This window comes from Cupressus sempervirens, chromosome 6 (genome assembly GCF_028749045.1).
Source record: "Cupressus sempervirens isolate cs-2001-9-10 chromosome 6, ASM2874904v1, whole genome shotgun sequence".
Taxonomy (NCBI): domain Eukaryota; kingdom Viridiplantae; phylum Streptophyta; class Pinopsida; order Cupressales; family Cupressaceae; genus Cupressus; species Cupressus sempervirens.
The window spans coordinates 297,272,036-297,292,703 of NC_143123.1; the positions used below are offsets into that span (position 1 = coordinate 297,272,036).

Genomic DNA, 20,668 nt, shown 5'->3' on the forward strand with positions numbered 1-20,668 from the left:
AACAAACAATGCAGAGCACACTGAGCAGATGTAGTCTGCCTTTCACACCTTCATGGCAAAAAGACTTGCAATTCATGTCAAGTCGTCTACCTAGTATATTGGTTCAGGTGCCTCTTGTCATTTCACCCACCGCAGAGATTGGTTCACTACCTACCAACCTTTTTAAGATTTAATTATTTTTGGTTGACGGGAAGAGTACATTGTTGTTAGCCAAGGCAACATTCAGATTCAATCTGCTTGGAGGAATCTCATTTTCCTCGATGTGTACTACATTCCAAGGATGGAACTAAATCTACTCTTAGTCAGTCAATTGTTGTGACACTCTCAACGGTTGGATGTCACCTTCAGTTCACATCAGTGCACCATCACTAATATGGAGAATCAGCTATTGTTGCAATTGGTCTTGAGGATCATGATCTTTTCAAACTTGTTGATTCTCGAGACTTGGCTATGGCTACTAGGCAATCTTCTGTCTATTCACTTTGGTTATCAACGATATGGCACTTAAATGTGCATTATCTCTCTCAGCTTGCTCGAGAGGAGCTTGTCCTCAAATTGCCAGAGATTCAAACTGAACAACTTGGAGTTTGTAATGCATGCCACGCTGGGAAGCAACATTGCACACCTTTCAAAAAGACAATTCATGGTGGGCTTCTCAAGTACTTCAGCTTGTTCATGCCGATATCTACAACCCTATGGCCACTCCTAATCTTGGGTACAAGATTATTTCAATAGAAAAATGTGGGCCCATTTCTTAAAAAGAAATCAAAAGCGTTTATTGTATTTCATTAGTTTAAACCTCTAATTAAAAAGAGTCTAGGGAATCTATTATTGCTCTTAGGTTAAATAATGGGGGGTAATTTTGTTCTAATCAATTCTCTAGATTCTGTGATATTCATGGCATCAAGTGCCAGTCAACCACACCCCACACATCACAGTAGAGTAGTATAGTTGAAAGTCAAAACAGAACAATCATTATGATGGCTAGTTTGATGCTCGAACACAGACATGTTCGAAGATGTTTTGAGCTGAAGCAATCAACATTGCAATTTACCTTTTCAACTAATCACCCATTGTATCAATCAAAGGTAAGACTCCGGAAGAGCCCTGGACAAGTCGCAAGCCCCAAATCAGTCAGTTGAAGGTTTTTCACTCTCTTGCCTATGTTTGGATCCTCCATGCATCACCCACCAAGTTGGATGCCAAGAGTCAGAAACTCATGCTTGTTGGATATAGTAGTCTTCACAAAGCCTACTACTTAATCGACATTAAGAAATCTCGTCTCCTACACAATCGTGATGTAGTCTTTGATGCGCAACGAGGGTCATTCATGCATGTTTCTCTTGTTCCTAATCCAACATATCAGCATAGGAAGGCTCATGATTTGGGATTTTGGCTTCTATTAGATCCAACTGATGGGAGGGCTCTAACAACTCCAATTATACCAGTGATTTTTGTACAAATACCTTTGGCTTCACCTGCAGGATCCCCTAGATATGCAAATGCATCACCAGATTTGATCCAAATTTTTCTAATGAGGAACTTGATCATAGAGCATCTTGTGATGGTAATGTTGGTTCCTCTCCTCTCCAACCTAAGTGGTGGGCTAAGACACTTGTTGATCTTCGATATGATGAGCTCACTGATGGGAGAACTTTTCAAAAAAAGAGCAAACCTACAGAGTCAATTGATTTTGCTCTCATGGCCAACATTTGCAATGTGTTTGAACCTTAGACATACTCTGAGGCTAAAGGAATTCTAGAGTGGGAATAGGCCATGACATTTGAACACCAAAGCCAATTGAAGAATCACACCTAGGTCGCTTCTGATCTTCCACCAAGAAAGGAACCCATTGGCTGCAAATGGGTCTTCAAAATAAACTACAAGTCTAATGGTACTTTGGATAAGTACAATGTGTGTTTAGTTGCGAAGGGATTTTCTCAGCATCAAGGTATTGATTATGAGCAGACCTTTGTTCCTACAACAAAGATGAACACAATCAAATTAGTCCTAACCATGGCAAAACAATTTGGCTTGAAGGTCCATCAAATAGATTTCAAGAGTGCTTTCCTAAATGGTGACCTCTACGAAGAGGTCTACATGACGTAGCCTCCTGGTCTCAAAGTATCAAGGCTTCCAAATGAGTTCTTCAAACTCAAATCTGAGCATCAAGACTACTAACAACAACATCATCCTTCTGGTTATTTATGTGCATGATTTTATCATCACTTTTTGTTCGACATCTTTAATTTAGGGAATTAAACATAGTTTATGGCAATCTTTTGATATGACTAATCTTGGGCTCATGCATTATTGCCTAGGTGTTGAGGCTTGGCAAGAGTCTTCTAGGATATTTCTTTTCTCAGTACACATATGCCAGAGCTCTATTGGACAAGTTTCATATGCAGGATTACAAGCCTAGATCTACACCCATGAAGAATGGTCTGAAGTTATCAACCAAGTCTAATTCTCCTTCATTTGATGATACTACATACAGGCAACTAGTAGGCAGCCTCATCTACCTCTCTGTTACTAGACCTGATATTAGCTTTGTCATCAGCTACATCTCACACTATAGAATAGCTCTCGAGGCAACTCATTGGACTGCAACAAAGTATGTGCTTCATTATGTGGAGAGCACTACAGATTATGGACTTCTTTATTCTTGGAGTTCTAATCCTAGACTCAGTGGATTCACAAATTCGGATTGGGCAAGTTTTGTTTATGATTAAAAGTCAACTTTTGGATGTGTTCAATTTAAGATCTAGTGTCGTCACATGGACAAATAAGAAGAGCAACAAACAGTTTCTTTCTCCTCTACTGAGGCTGAATATAGAGGGACATTTAACGCAAGTTGTAAAGTTGTTTGGATTTGTCAGATGCTTGGGGATATGCAAATGTCACCAGCAAGACCAACCACTTTGTTTATTGATAAAAAAGGCCTTCTCAAGTTAGCATGAAATCCAATCTTTCATGAACAAACCAAGCATGTGGATGTTCACTGTCACTACATACGGCAGCTAGTTGAAGACAGGACAATAGACTTACAGTATGTTCCTATAGCGGATCAAACTGCAAACATTCTCACCAAGCCTCTTGGTCCAAATAAGTTTTACAAATTCAAAGGACACCTTGGTGTAGTGGATAGATCAACCATTAAGGGAGGGTATTACGATAATAGATAGTTTCTATTATATTTAATGGTTATCTATTGTAATCTATTGTAAATATTAGAATCTTTCTAATATTTAGTTAGTTGTTAGCAAGAATAGAATGTTTCTATTCTTCACAATCATTCCCTTAAGGAAACGTCATTGATTCCTCTGTACATATTAATCTTTTGATCTCTGTTAATATCAAGCAAGTATTTTGCCAATTATTTCCCATAATATATCTGATCTCATAAAAACAGGGAATGTAAAGGACTCAAAGTTTGATTGAAATTAGGGCATGTTGCCAGTATCAATTTGGTTCCCATTGGAGGGAGATAGCTAGTTCAGAGTCCAATAGTAATGAGGACCTTTCCAAGCGTCATGAGATAAATGTTATCAACATAATTGCTAAGTGCATGTCGCTAAGCATTTTGTAACTTCTTATCAAAGACAATTAAATATTAATAATTATTTATAAATGCTAAACTTCGATTTCTTACTTTGACTGTCATCTGAGACTCTGATTTTGACTTTCTATGTTCGAAAATCAATTTCATGAGAAATATTTGAATTTCAGTTTTTAATGAAGTCATTATACTACAAGGCCCATTATTTTATATTTGTTTCAGATCTTCACAACGATTTATCTATATCCTCCACATGAATATGCAATACAAAGCAAATTATGCACCATAGATGACCTCAATTCATGTTAAATGTTGAGCATCTATATTTTGTCCTGATAAAAGTTTGTTCTCATTCCTATCATCTTCCAATTCTTACAAATTACGATAAAGTGGGTTCTAAACGGAAGCATCTTCATGACTGATGCGTGATCCTTGTCAAAGTTACCAATATTTTTCACAAATTTTGGCAAAGATATTATTGGGTTAATTTGATGAGGATCATCATCAAATTATTCTGAAAAGAAGGCCAGAATATATATAGTTCAAAAGGATGGAAGAGAAAAAATTAATTGCCCAGATATCATAGTTTTCAAAAAGAAAGATAAATATTAAACATTATCTCATTTTTAATGTAACTTAAATGCTAACTCTATACCAAAGTTGTGTGGACACAAACAGATAGAAATACGATATCTGATACAGATATGGCCATTTTTTTAGACCTCAAAAATGGATACAGCTGGATATGACATTAATAAAGAGCACATATATTTAACACAATTTTCTGTAACTTGAGATTTTCATTGCTCCAAAAGCAATATAGACACAGAAATGCTACATAAGAGTAAGTTAATTTTACAATTCACAGTTTGCAAAAATAGTACGGTTGCATTCGAAGACAGCTCAAAATAATGGATCACTGAAAAAGAAAAACAATTCATTTGCCCTTCTGTAGGTTTTGTTTATTACAAAAAAAAATTGCATGAATAAAGTTCTTATTAAATTTGGGAAGATTTACATCAATTTTTTATTAATATCAAATCACATAGCATTCGGCACAAGTGCAAAATTAAGGTCTTCTGGGCACACTTGGGTACATTATTTATGTGTTTGAGCCGTATCAGATATGGGAATATACACACCCGAGGAGGGACAAAAGGGTTTCCAAGTACAGAGCATACTTTTAGATGGTGCTATTGTTGCTTGACATCTCTATTTCTCACTTTCAAATCTGAGGCAAGCAGAAAGAGTGGATGCTTACCACAACTCTTCAACACTATTCTGCAGAGGTGTTCCTGTAATAAGAAGCTTGTTTTTGGTGCTAAATTCCTGTAAACAGAAGCAAACCCTCATGGCTACAATCAATAATATACACAAATTTCTAATCTATTTCAAAACAAAATTTTGCAGGCAATCTAGGGGAAGAATCCTACACAGAGAGAATTATAGAGTGAGGCTTCGCTATTCTTCAACCTATGTGCTTCATCAACCATAAGATAGTTCCACTTTATCTTTGAAAGAACATGCTTGTCTTTAAGCACAACTTCATACGTGGTCAACAATGCATTGAACTTAATGCTCCGTCCAGACTTCTTATTGGAGTAAAATTCATACTGCTGACAAACCTGATATTGCAGAAGTAATACATTTACTATATCAGTGCATAATCAAAATGCCTATTGGAAAAGAGTGGACTATTTGGCACTACATTCCCAAAAGAAACCTATTAGTGATGTATTTATCTGTGCTTAAAGAAACAAATGCATGCTTATTTTCAGGATCAAATCACACGCGCTAAATTATTGTTCCTTATAAGAAAAAGTTAACAACATTAAATTTACGATGCAAATCATGTTGTGGGTTTGTAAGAGTAATGTGAGATCACATCTTCCAACAGGCACATATCACTAACTAAAGATAATGAAAATTAATCAATAGCACATGACTAATAATTATGCATCTATCATGTCAAATGACAACCACATTAGCACATTTCAGGGCCAATGGCAAGAACATATGAAGCATGGTCTGATTTTAGAATAAAAAAATTTAAAAAGTAATACAATAACCAACCATAAACCAAGCAAACCACCAATAACAAGCACAAGATAAAATATACCTCTCTACTTGCACGGTTTCCAACATAAACAACAACATTCATGTCCGGAAGCCACTTCCGAAATTCTTTTGCCCAATTTGTTATTGTTGACAGGGGAACAACTACCAGGAAAGGTCCTTCTATCTGCTGAGCATTCTGCATCCAGCAAGAAAACAAATACCAATCACAACAGCAACTAAGAAATTCACCCAGCCACCACAATAAATTCAACTAACACTATAATTAGAGTTTTCAAAAATAATTTCCTAACCTACCTGTAAGAACCCAAGAACGGAAACTGACTGCACAGTTTTTCCAAGGCCCATCTCATCGGCAAGAATAACATTTGTATCATTTCTCCAACTGTATGAGAAATAAAAGAACTCATAATTATGGCAGTTTTATGATTATCTACAAAACCAGATGCCTCATCTAGAAAAAATCTGGTAAAACAATAATCAGCCGCACCTGTTAACAAGAAAGTTTAAACCTTCTAATTGATAGTCGCGAAGCTTCCCTCCTTTCAGCCATTCAGGTTGTTCATCCAGTTTACGCAAACTCCCTGGAAGTTGAACACAAATTTTAAGAGAACGATTCTATAAATTATCCTATTAAGAGCATGAATATCCTCCAATGTAAATAATAACAAAATACTTGACACCCCGTTGTTGGTGTGATCAGTAAAAAGAACCCTGCGCACCTCCTTAGCACAGTGTTTCTAATAAAGGTACTTGACACAATCTATTTATGGAACCCTGTGCCCACAGCAGGTTGGCGCTTTCTTGTTTAAGGATGCAAGGAATCTATTCGTGATTAATAGTGATAAGTGATAACGACAAATTTTGAGTACTAAAACTGCTTTCCTTTATCAAGTTCTTTTCTTGCTTTGGTACTGTTCACATTCAGAGACCCTTATTTAAATGAAATACCGTTATTGAAATGAACTTCTTGTTTTGTATAAATAGGCTTTTTGAAAATAATAAAGGTGTGGATAAATGGACTAAGATATAGAAAGTGAAGGAGAAAAAAAAGTTCTTAAAAATTCTGGAATGTCATCATTTTGTACAGGGACATTCTGGACTTTGTGTCATTCTATTTTGGCACCTATGCAACTCAAAAACATGTGCTTCCAAAACTGTGTGTTTGCTTACATGCTATTTAATTATCTTCGTGTTCAATGTGTTTAGTGTGTTGGAAAATTTGGGTTCTGAGATACATGTCTGTCTGTGTTTGAAACATTTAAATCTCTCTTTGCTTATATACATTATAGGAAGAAGCTGGACTTTGTGCCATTTTCTGCTTTCCACTGTTCATTAATGCAAAATATCTGTTTTTTGGCATTTGCATCTGTAATATGGCAATATGCACATATTAGTGTACCTTTTCTGTTTCTGGTTAGAAGTATACCCCATAAACCTAAATCACACCATAAGAGGAAGATGTGCAACTAAAATTCAAAGGAAAGTGGTGCATCTAACAGCAACTTCTCCAACTGCTAGTTTCTAGTTTGTCTTTAATCTCAAGCTAGAGAATCATTTTTAGGAATTATTTTAGGACAAATTTTGAAATTAACAGTTTTATGCCAACTTGTTGGAGAGTGGGAAAGACTAGTGCTTTCTTGTTTAGATGTAAAATGGTACCTTCCCAAAAATAAGGATGGTGACTCTGTTCAAATAAATGATCTAAGATAAATAATTCAAACACCGGACCAAGCAAAGAAATTAATCCCAACCCAGAAAACAGTCTACACCAACTTTTCGAGAAGTACTGGGCCTACTGGCTGAAACCAACAAGGCACTTCATTTTTAAATGCCTTCAAAGGAAGTATCTGTGAAGCTGATGAAACAGTTACATTCATCTGAAGACCACAATTTTGCATTTATGTTTATAAAAGCATGCATCACAGATATTATTTGCTCAACAACCTCAAAGAAGAATATGTGGACTGCAAGTGGCAGTAGAAAAGTTAGGACTACTTGAGAGGAACCTCAAGATGGTAATTTCCTACATGCCCTTGTCTTCCTCATAATCTTACCCTCCTGGGTTGAAAAGACTCTTTGCTGACATTGATCGAATCATCACTACCATGGAGTCATAATCAGCAACAAAAATAGAATTTGCACTGGGGTGAAGCTTGAATCTCTATTAACATGCATGCAAATGAATCAAATTGAGGAAACATTCACTTTTCTTAAAAAGGAAACATCGTCAGATGAGCACAGGGTTGTCTTTATCCCAAATTGGTGTCTAAAGGGTTCAAATGATGATGTCCACTGTGAAATTGAGGATGGAAATGGCCACATTACTCAAGTTGTAATCAACACATTCACTTGCGACTCGGGTGATGCAGAGGAAGGTATAAATGATGCTGACTCTCTGCCTTCATTTTTGCCCAGCTTCGAAATACTTATTTTTGATGTTGATGAAGAAAATCAAATGATAAAGAATACTACCGACAAAGCTGCAAAGGAGTTTTAAATTTGTAACCCAGAAGAGGAAAACTTTGTTTTTTTTATTGAAAAAGAATAGGAGTTGACAGTTGGTTAATATAGAAGATGCCATACAATCAAATTCGTGTATGATACAGCCTAAGTTAATATGAGAGCCACGAGAGGAGGCAATGAGTCTGTTCACTTTCAAGGACTCTTTTACTGAAAAAGAAATTATCCAGATTCAAAAAGTTCCATTTCAGCTTCTTACCTCCTATGATGATGGCTAGATTAATTAAGATAAAGATAACTGATGATTTGATAATTGAGCCTAATGAAAGTATAAATTAAAGTGCATTTCCAGTCTATTTAAACTTTCAGTGATGATTTTATTTGCGCAAAAAGAAAAGAGCTTTAACGGTCAAATTTGATCCCATGCTTCTAGAATGTGATATTCAGAAACCCAATCAACAGTCACATATGTAGAGACTGATTCATCCTGCAGTTTGAAAAAGGAAGGCTTGGTTTTAGACATTTCTTTCCCAGGTTCTGATAAAATTGGTGAAGTCATATTTAACGTTGGGTCGGGCTATTCTGAATAGGTCTTGTGTAAGGCCAAAGACTATGATTCAGAGGTTTATGATGGAGAGTGGCTATTCGGGCATGAGTACATTTATATCAAACTTTTGCATTTCATTAGCCTAAGATTCGGCATTCAAACTGTCAGCAAGTGGCAATTGTTTTTCATCACATCATATGATCAAAATTTGTTAACCTGCAGTTGATCATACTTCTACCTGCCTGTCAATGGATTCACATGAGCAGGTTGAAATACTTTCAGAGGTTGGGGCTCCTTGCCCTGTTCATTTATGAATAAAAAATTTAGTGTGCTTTAAGTTTTTGTCAGTTTTGGCTAGCTAGTTTTTAGCATGTTACTTTCAGAGGTGGGGGGCTCCTTGCCAAGGTCATTTGTGAATAAAATTTTGGTGTGCTTTAAGTTTTAGTCAGTTTTCGCTAGCTAATTTTTGGCACATGCCCAATTTCCATCCACCCTTCTGCAAGCACCTACCAATCCTCTGCCACTTCTTGACTATGTTAACTAATGGATAAGGCACTGGTCTTCATCCAGAATTTTGGGAGTCACTGCATCCTTTCAGTCACCCAATGGATAAGGCACTGGTCTTCATCCAGAACTTAGAATTCTCTGTATCCTTCCAGTCCTCGTCCCCGTTCAGAGGCTATTATTACCCAAATATAGGAAATTTCAGTTTCACCTCATTCAAAACTCAAATCATGGTCTAAATCTTGTGTTGGTCAATCCATCTTCGCATTCATCAGGAAATCCTTCATTGTATACCCCTTTCACCTTTGTGGATAGCTAGTCAGGCAAAAGTACAAAGTGTTTGTATTCGACTTTCATCCGACCATAAATTTGGAGAGTCTTCACCCTTACCAAGCACAATAATCCTTGGACATTGGCAAGTCAACCAGATCCACAAACTGCCTTACCTATGTAACAGTTTGAAGTAACAGAGAAGCTGCTGATTCCTGATGGTACGAGTGTCATTGACTCATTGGATATCGGTGAGTTGGATTAATAATCAAACCTTGGCTCTATCAATTAGAGAACAAGTTCACACTACCTATCAACTCCCCGACTATATTGTGTTGCACATCTTTTGAAGCATAATCTTTCCAAATCCTGGGAAAATACAGCTCTTAAATAGCTAGCATAATGAAGTAAATTTTTTGAGGTAATAAAACGGTTTTACAGATAAAAAGCTATTATTATCTGCCACTAAAATTAAATGAGCTATGAAGCTCTGGCTACAAAGAAAGATGGTGACATTTTTGAAGTCAAACTTCACGATAACAATAGCTAAGAGAATTTTCTTAGAAAGCGAATTCCAGCAAATAATGAATTTTGAAATGAAGAACTAATGCACATCATTCGACATAACTTGAATTGGCCTCAGATAGAAGAAACTTCCATTGTCTCTTAGCTACTCTCAGTCACATGGAAGGAGAAAAGTATTTATGCTCAGTATAGAAGGGTGACCTTCAATCTGGATGAAAAAGAAGAAAGGCATGTGGAACTGCACAATCTTTTTATGGAAATACAGATCGATGTACATGGATAGGAACCCTGCACCCAAGTTAGGTCGAATCTTTCTTGTTTAAGGATGCAGGGCATCTATTTATGATTACTAGTGATAATGACAAGTTTTGAGTACTAAAATTGTTTTTCCATTTCACGTCTTTTCTTGTTTTCATACCAGCTGCTTTCAAAGATTGTTATTGTAATAAACAGTCTCATTTTGTATATATTGGCTTTTTGAAAATCATAAAAAGTGCGGATAGAGGGACTAAGATATAGAAAGTGAAGGAGAAAATTTCTGGTATGTAATTGTTTTGTACAAGGACATTTTGGACTATGTGCCATTCTGTTATGACATTTTGGCAATTCATAACATACATTCCCAAAACTAGCATATGCTGACATACTGTTTGAATATGAAAGACCTTGAGTTATTTTAAAATCGCTAGCATGATGTCTCTTAGTTCAATGTGGTATGCATGTGTTGGAAACTTTGATTTCTGATATACACGTCTGTCTATGATTAAAATGTTTAAATCTCTCTTTGCTGATATATTATAGTAAGGTGGACTTTGTGGCATTTTCCATTTTCCTCTGTCCATTGATGAATAAAATCTATTTTTTGCATCTATAATATGTCAATATGCACATCTTAGTGTACCTTTTCTATTTATTTGTTAAAAGCATACCCCAAAACATAAATCACATCATAATAGGGAGCTGCACCTCCAAAATTCAGCCAAAAGTTGCCCATTTAGCAGCAACTTCTCCAGCTGCTGCTCTCTAGTTTGTCTTTAACCTCAGGCTAGGGAGTCATTTTTAGGAATTATTTAAGGACAATTTTTGAAACAATTATTTGAGGACAAGGATTATTGATTGCAACATTCGATGTTGTGATAGCTGATGCAATGATGATGGCACCACATATCACCTTGTTGCAACATCTTAACTTTGTCCTGGCCAAGTGAAGACAATGGGGTCATCCTAGTTCTCTATTGAGATAGTTTAGAGTATTGTGGCTGCTTTTACACATACGGATGTCATCTCTACACAAAATGCCTGCAGCTAGTCTCCTATGTAGGGTTATTCTTGTGTGTGGAGAATATTTGCTTAGGCTTTGCCTACACCTTAAACTTTGACTTAAGTGAAATACTTTTCCCAAGGTGCCTAACATCTGGAACTTCAACTTGGCATGGATAGAAGGTGATGATTGTATGTATCTTGATGTATTCCAGCACTCAATGTACTCAAGGAGGTTCTTAACTTCTTATGCAAGCATGTAGATCAGCCTTGGTACCACGTGTATTCTTCACAAATTGCTTCTTTTATAGTGCAATGGTTGAACCTTCATGTATTCGTCTTTGTTATGCTTGAGGTAGAATTCCTCCCACGTAGTGCTAAAAAGGCCTCCCAAGCCAGAATTGACTGGTTATTCATGTTATTAAACAATTTCAGCACTACAAATACAATCTTTATCGCATCAGCGAAGCAGATGACAAAATAACATGATTCAAGCTATGGAATCCAGCCATCTAGTACTGTGTCATCAATTTTGCCTTGGAACATAAAAAATCTAGACTGATTTGAACTCTTAAAGGATTGGCTATGCAAGTTGTGTGGAGTTTTATGGTGCTAGTCCATATCAATTTATGAAGTCACGAAGCTGTACAAAGAATTATTGGCAGTTTATTTCCAAGGCAGCATCATACATTTGTTAAATGTTTATTAAGACCTTTGACATGCATTTGTTTGAAATTATTCTTTAATGTTTATCTAAATTTTGAACAAGGTGTGATGTGTTCCCTAAGTTGATGGGTGCATGTTTGCAATGGCATGAAAGAAGGGTGTGTTTTCACTCTAGTACCAATTATTTAAATCCCAAGTGAACTGGTGGATAGAGAAAAGGATGATAGAATGCATAATCAAAAACGAATTTGCATATCAAGATGGCAAAGGATACTCAAAAATATGCCACTTCTATTTAAATTTAAAAAGAACAAGGTAAATGTACAAAGGATTTAGATGACAATGTAAATGTACAGAGGCTTTAGATGACAATCTACATACGTATTCCTCTCCTAACTACACAAGACATACAAAGAAAATATTTATACACAATAGCATCATAGGGAAGCCACCAGCTAGGCTCCATGTAGATTACGGGTGTCTGATGTGTATGGTGTGTGGTGCATGTTGACAGGTTGACAAAAAATGTTATTGTATCATTGTCGCATGCGGAAGGGACACAGAATGTACCAGATACATGAGGTGCAGGTTGTATGATCATTTCCCATGGCACAGAAGCTGCCAAGCAGCACACAAATGGAATCATAACAAATGATGTTCCATGTGTCACCAGCATGTGCAATCATACTATGCATGTTTATGTATGTGTGTGTGTGTGTGTGTGTGAAGTCTTTTGAAGACATCATAAAGCATCATTTTTTTCAGGGTCATGTTACATCACAGCTGTTGTACTATTGTCCATTAACTTGTAGAATTTTCGCACCAGATAATATGATGCTGTATTCAGACATTTCAGATACTGAATGGCAACACCTGGAAAAAAAAATCAGAGGTATTATATCCCTATCTGGTATCTGATACACAGATAAATCTATCCAGACAGGAGGGGGATGTATCCAGCAACTCTGGATAAAATATGCATACAGCTTCCTCCATTTAACCATTTGTGTATCTGTAGATTCCAATGACTTCCAATCACAATTATCGACATCTGCTATAAATAACATATCAAAGTGCCATGTGCAATGTTTCCTTTTGAGATGGGAGACATCGCCTCACATAAATGTCTACCCGTAAGTATAATGCAAATCTGAAATTGAAATACCGCAGCGGGAATGCTAATTCCTACCCTTACGCAAGTCTGAGATTCCAATGACTTCCAAACACAATTACCAACCTGCGCTGTAAATAACATATCGAAATGCCATGTGCAGTGTTTCCTTCTGCGATGGGAGATACCATCTTGCATAATTGTCCAATATCTACCAATAAAAATTATGCAAATCTCAGATTGAAATACCTCAGCAGGGAATGGTACATTCTTTAGGTATGCCTACCTACCCTTAAACCAAGTATCTGTCCTGAAAAAATAATGTATTCCAAACTCCTCTCCAAATGGTAGTGAAAATTCCCATAGCTTCTTTCAGATGAGCTATTTTGGATGATAAAACATATCAGTTAGTGACTAAACTGCATAAAGAAGGGGGCTTGCATATTTCAGGAAGATAAAAGACCCCGTACAAGGGCAATTGTCCATGCATAATGTCATAATATCCAGGTGCAAACTTTTAACTTCTTTGAACTTCATATCCACGGGGTAAAAACATGTACATTAACATCACTACTGGATCGTCAATGTACAATATTAAAAAGCAGTAACAGGCTACCAAAGAAATATTTTGATATCAGATAGACTATATGAATGGCCTCAGAAAAAGAAAACTTCTTAATGATCAGCAAAAAAAAGTCAACACCGTAATTAAAAAAAAAATCAGCACAATAGCATTTGGACCTGGAAAAGAATAATGGTACACTTAAATCTCAAATGAGAAGAGAACATTTGTTCTAGAGGACATGGAACCTAGACACATAGAAGCAATCATCTGTTAATGGCATATATGTTGGACAAATATGTGTTTTCACATATTTGAGAGATGTCTTGTCATTGATGCCAACATAGTTCTCTGCTTAAGACATTGTCGCAGAAACAGGACGCAGGAACCTACAGTGAAAAGAATGGAACGGTATGGCTACTGGATGGAAGATTAAATGTTGCACAGGTACAGATGCATTATAGGGTATGTAGATGACATATGTGAAATTGCTAATTATCGTAGTAAAATTAGAGAGAATTAAAGGTGATTTACTAGAGATTGGCATAATTGTACCCATAGATGGACTACTGGCAAAGTACTCTCTGAGTTGCAAAAACTGGCTGAGTTTTCTGGCTTGGCGAATTTTTATGACATTTACTTGCAGAATTTATGGCAAGAACTTGTCGAGTACTTGCTTAGTTGTAGCTAAAAACTCGGTCGTAGTTTTATAAGAGCAGTTAAAAGGCAAAAAAACAGCCCAAATCAGTTTCAATCTCATTTCTTCACTTGTATTTTGTTGAGAGGGGAAAAGTCTTGCAAACCAGAATTGCTGGAAACTCCTTTGTCCCTCCTTGGGCGCACATATCCCCATATCCAATTTGGAAACATATCCAATACTGCCCGGATACACGTTGAATATTGTACCCATGTCTGCCTAAAAAAATTGATTTTCCAACCGTGCCAAATACTACGTAATTTTATTTTTTGAAGATTTGGTGTAAATCTTCCCAAATGTAATTTAAGAAACTATAATAATACAACTGTTATAAAAACAATGGTATAAACAAAACCCACACCAACTGAGAGAGACAAATATAATGTTTTCTATTTAGCAATCCATTTTGTTGGTTATCTTATAATAATGCAACTCTACTATGTTTACATATTGTTATAAGTTGCATTAACTTCCAAATATTTTTGTAGCATTTGTGTGTCAATATTGTTCTTTAAGTGATGAAAACCTCCTCTAATAACTTAGAAAATTGTGTTAAATACATGTGTATGTAATATCTATTAGTGTTGTATCCAGTTGTATCCATATTGGGGATCTTAAAAAATGGCCATATCCAAACCCAATACTGTATCTATATTTCTATCTGTATCCATATCCATGCAATTTTGTCGCAAACACTTGCAAACTGATTTCGATCGATTTGAAGCGGACTTGAGGCGGGTTTGAAGCACATTTGCAGCGGGTTCAAAGCCGAGATTTTGAAGAGTAGAACATCAATGATAACTCCAGGACAACAACTTAATGTAGTCAATCATGATAACAAGTCAAGCCATTGTTAAGATCATCACCTTACAATAACGACCTCACAAATACATCAATGAAAGATCGTCACCTCTCATGATGTTTCCCAACAGGGTCATGTAGTAACTCACATAATATCTCCACCATGAACCAAGTCAAAGGGTGGATCCACCATAGCTGCTCTTGGAGGGTGGAAAAAGGGAATTCATCTCAAACTTCTCTCACAGAGAAAAGTTTATTACAACAATTTTCACCTCAAACTTCTCCCTCTCAATTTATAGACTTTTTTTTTTTTAGTCCAAGGTTTTGAAGTAATGTCAAACTCCATCTGAACTAATAGCAACCTTTTGACCTTCTCATACAACGTTATCTCCGATGAACTGTTAGATACCCTCTTGATATAGAAGGATGCTTCACAATCTCAATCATCAAGGACATCCACTTCAAAAGCCTCACTTTATCTAGCCTGATCATTAGATGACAAATGAATTCTGGATTACAGCTTCTTTAGAGCTTCTGTCATAAAGATTAAGTCTGCACAATATTTGGTAGCATGTGTAAAGTATCAACCTTCTTTTCCTAGAAGAACATCCTTAGACATAAAGTAAAAGATCAGGTAATTAACTCTTATAGTATGTATAGAATTACAAGTAGGGAAGAGACAACTATGAGTAGATAAATGTAAAAGATAAGAATACTTATCTGCACATGAACATCCTTGAATGTATTTTCTCCAATGAAGGTCCATATGCATCAAATAAGATAATGCCTCCATATATAAGCATTTGTTAAACAATGGGAATGGAACATTGGTTATTTTTCCCCCATAACGTAAAATTCCCACTCATTCCATTTTTAGAGTTCAATCACTATCACGTCCAATGAGAGACAATCATGACATTATTTTTGTTAGTCTACAAGGGATCCCATCACAAGGATGCATGCCCTTTCAATTTCATACAAGCATATTTCACCTTCGTATCTTCCTTTGTGTCTTCAAAATTAAAGTAGTTCTCAATTTCAAAGATCTGAACCAATAATTCCCAATGTAATTTGGAGGATCAAAACAAAGTCTCACATTGACTTTGGCTATGGTTTGAATGAACCTTTCTTCCCCTTGGTTGAGCCCGAGTTGAGTATCTCCTCCTAAGTGTATAAATAGGGCGACCCATGTTGAAATCAATCTAGAATCCATCTTAATTTATTCCATTTGTACTATAACTTCTATTTGATGCTCTGAACTTCAAATTTCATTTGTTAATAAATTGAAACTCTTCTATTAATCACACCCAACTATACCAATCCTTTTATTGATATTTAACTTGTACATTGAGTTACTTTTGTTGGGCTACACAATTCGAATATGTGATTATCATCAACTATTCCACAATGGTTTGTTCAAATACCTTAAGTTGTAATACTCTAGAGCATTCACATGGGTAATGTCTCCTCTCTATGGCTACTTAAATGAAAACCATTCCTTATTACATGAAACTTAATCTTTATCCAAACTATGTACTCAATTTTTACATTGGTCCATTTTAAAATATATGTTGATCGTCTATATATAAATTGAATTTTTGTTTGAAGATTGTGAATGTGTGAATTTGAGCTTAATGTGGCTCCTTGCTTGACCTTCACCTTGTAGTTTGATAAACCACTCTCCAGTTTACAGAGATGAGCTTGATGTGAAAGTCGACTCATGTTGACAAATATTACGAGTGATGGAAACAATGGTTTGTGAGTCTCACGTTATTTAATTTCTAGAAACTTGTATTCATCTATAATTCATGTTCTTTGGTATGAAGCCTCCAATATTATAGCTCCAGGGCAGATATATATATATATATTACCAATAATTATATTTATAAATTATAATGAGGCTCCTCCCAAACTAATGCCCACAGTAAAATATATTGTGAGGTTTGTACAGTTCACAAATGACATATATCCATTTTAGTGATTCATATCTTCCATGCCCATAATATTTCCCACAATACATACTCTGATTTGATCGATGTCTACTTGAAGACCATTTCTTTCTTATTCACAGCACTACTCCCAAGGTTCTGGAACAGATTATTGTTGTGTCTCTCCATTTTTGTTAAGAGATTCGAGTTTCTATACATACCTGAAATGTCTTTAAATATTTATAAATACATAAATTCATGCTTATTAAGATTGTCTAACTGTTCAAGAAATATATTTATTTATATCTTTATTCCCATAGAGTGGTACTGCTCATTATTTTCTTTCTTGTTACCTTTTTGTGGTATTGCTGAATCAATAGTTAATTCTATATTTTCTAACTGTTCTTTTTATTTCCATCTCTCTTATTCGCACATTACCATATATTAAACTTGTCCCTGTGAGGATCTTTGCTTTAGTAATATATTTTTGTGTCTCATATTCTTCTCCATCAATACTCGTTTCATTATATTTGGTATAAAACATTGGCCACCCTTAAAGATCACACTAAGGAGAAATTAAGCTTGGATTAAAAAAAAAAGTCAACTTTGACTATTTAACACTTTTAGTGTTGGAATGAAGCTTAGTGCAAATGTTTAAGTCGTTCGTAAAACACTTGGTTAATCAAGGAACAATTAACTATGTGTACGGTCAGATCGCAATGTAGTCTCCATATTACCACAAGAAGCGGCTAGAGTAAATCTTATTTTATTTGTTTATGCACTTAAGTGCCAATGAATTTTGCTCCTTACAATGTAAGCATTGTATCTATTATGTCTCTCTAAGGTTGATGTCGGCCGATTATTATTATTCATTTTGCAAACCCCAACAATCTAATTGAAGCTTCATAATTCCTTTGTGAAATTACGTTCCAGGTGATAGTGCCACCTCCAGCGCTGACAGATATACAATGGCTATCCTTAGTGTTTTATAGGTAATAATAAATTAGTCTTGGCAATTTATTATCCACATGCAACTGTCTACGGGCTCCAATGATGTATTTGAATCACTTAGCATTGATGACTTCACGTGATCCAGTTTGGAGTAACTTAATATTTGATGAAGTGGGTACCAATTTATTTTTTCAAACTCCTCCCCACCATTATTCATTAGTACTCAAACTGTATTGTCATTTCTTCTTGTGTTGGAGTTGTTAGGCCGTATTGTTGATTGCTAGGTCAATCACTATCACATATTTGGTTTGTCTTCTTTATAACAATTGACGTCTTACTTTCCAAAATTACTCATTGTCTTCACATCTCCTTCCCAAGCATGCATGTATTCCATAAAACCAACGATATTTGTATGGCTTCGCACTAAGTATATATCATACCACTCAATCCTCTATGATCGATTAATATACACAGCAGTGGATATCTCAAAGAACATATACACGCCCTCCAATCTATCGCTATTAAGAAATCCAGAACTACAATCTTTTGCTTCGATGATCTTAATATCATTGTATGTATTAATGTGAAACCTAGTGCGTATGAGATCGTGTGGATGTTGAAGACACAATGATATCTCTATTGTTGGAGTATATAGGACCACCACTAAATCCACAATTTGGCAACTGATATTAAATTTGTAATTTGATCCAGGCAGGCACACAGATGGCTCTTGCGCACATAATCAGCATTAGCAAATCCCATTTCTCTTTTTTTCGATGATATACACTCCTTATTAATAATTCCAATGTCCTAAATTATCCCCAATTCATGCTTTGCTTCTAAATTCATAGGCTGGCTATATAAAATGTGTAGATTGGATCCCCATGAATTCTAACCGCAAATGGCCTCGTGCTACGTAGTAAGTGCGTTGTTTTTATTATCTTCCGTTGATTTGATAAGAATTGATAAGTAGGAGATAATTTCCATAGCAAGTCAAATTGTGATATTGCTTTCAGGATTTAACTGTGTGATTTTGAGTCAAACTCATTGACCCATGTTTCATGAGTAGTGATTCAACATGAATCCATCTCTCATGAGAATAAATGGAACACTTAGCACTCATTGGATCTAGGTGATGCTCACTGGGGTGAAGCACCGAGACTTCTAGCGAGGTCACCCATCCCAGTACTACTCCAACCTGAGAGCGCTTACCTACGGAGTTTCCTCCATGGTTAAACCCAAAGCTTGCAACCCCATTTGCAAAACCTTCACCAAGTGTTGTACCTTATGAACCATTCATTAGAAAGCCACTTAAGCTCATCAATTGATAAGTAGGAGATAATTTCCACAGCAAGTCAAATTGTGATATTGCTATCAAGATTTAATTGTGTGATTTTGAGTCAAACTCATTGACCCATATTTCATGAGTAGTGATTCAACATGAATCCATCTCTCATGAGAATAAATGGAACACTTAGCACTCATTGGATCTAGGTGATGCTCACAAGGGTGAAGCACCGGGACTTCCCACGAGGTCACCCATCTCAGTACTACTCCAACCTAAGCGCGCTTAACTACAGAGTTTCCTCCATGGTTAAACCCAAAGCTTGCAACCCCATTTGCAAAACCTTCACCAAGTGTTGTACCTTATGAACCATTCATTAGAAAGCCCCTTAAGCTCATCACTTGATAAGTAGGAGATAATTCCACAGCAAGTGAAATTGGGATATTGCTATCAGGATTTAACTGTGATTTTGAGTCAAACTCATTAACCAATGTTTCATGAGTAGTGATTCAACATGAATCCATCTCTCATGAGAATAAATGGAACACTTAGCACTGATTAGATCTAGGTGATGTTCACAGGGGTGAAGCATCGGGACTTCCTAGGAGGTCATCCATCCCAATACTACTCCAGCCTAAGCACCCTTAAGTACGGAGTTTCCTCCATGGTTAAACCCAAAGCTTGCAACCCCATTTGCAAAACCTTCACCAAGTGTCGTACCTTATGAACCATTCATTAAAAAGCCCCTCAAAAACCATTGATAAGACTTCCCAATTGTTCGCCATATATTTCAGATGGCTCTGGTGTGTGTACTGTCATTCATTCATTTATTCGATAATGATTGGTAATTTTGCTCCTTTTCTCAAAACCAGTTGCGGACCTAGTGGGGCGCTGAAATCTTTGCTGTAGGATGGAATAGTGGGTCTGATGCTTTGTATTGTTAAAATTTTCAGTGTATATTTTATATTAGACTGTTTCTCTTATTCCCAAGGGTTCGAATCTGCTCTGATACCATGTTAAGTTTTAAAGATCGTTTTCTGCAAATGTGATAACACTGCCATTTATTTCTGTGTTTACGAAATGCAGATTCGAATGTATATTAATGTGTTTAGAGCAGACATGTCCCATCTCTATGGTTTGCTAGTTAATAACCATTTAGACAAATTTAACATTAATAGATATATTTATATAATATAAAAGTAGATATATTTGAGTTTGTCTAATTAATAATTAACAAATAAACATAGAATGATTATCACTACGTCAATTCAATCTGACTGAAGCTACAACATGAACAACATATTTGCCCAACAATCTCCCCCTTTAACATTGATGGCAACGTGTGGATGTGAAAAACTAGATCAAAGTCAAAAGATCGAATCAAATCAGTATGATAATATCTTTCAGAGTCTCTCTAACAATCCTCTCCCAAATACTACCCATTTGTTACATACTCTTTTCTC

General features: G+C 35.9%; 1 protein-coding gene across 1 annotated transcript in view; it reads right to left on the reverse strand.

Moving 5' to 3' along the window:
- Positions 1-20,668, reverse strand: part of CHR5 (chromatin remodeling 5) — a 47,714-nt gene that overhangs the window by 19,823 nt on the left and 7,223 nt on the right. The window contains exons 11-15 of the mRNA XM_089787928.1: positions 6,126-6,219; positions 5,933-6,020; positions 5,679-5,813; positions 4,993-5,184; positions 4,821-4,888 (exon numbers count right to left, since the gene is read on the reverse strand). Coding sequence (XP_089644054.1) covers positions 4,821-4,888; positions 4,993-5,184; positions 5,679-5,813; positions 5,933-6,020; positions 6,126-6,219 — 577 coding nt within the window. The remainder of the gene's footprint in view (positions 1-4,820; positions 4,889-4,992; positions 5,185-5,678; positions 5,814-5,932; positions 6,021-6,125; positions 6,220-20,668) is intronic.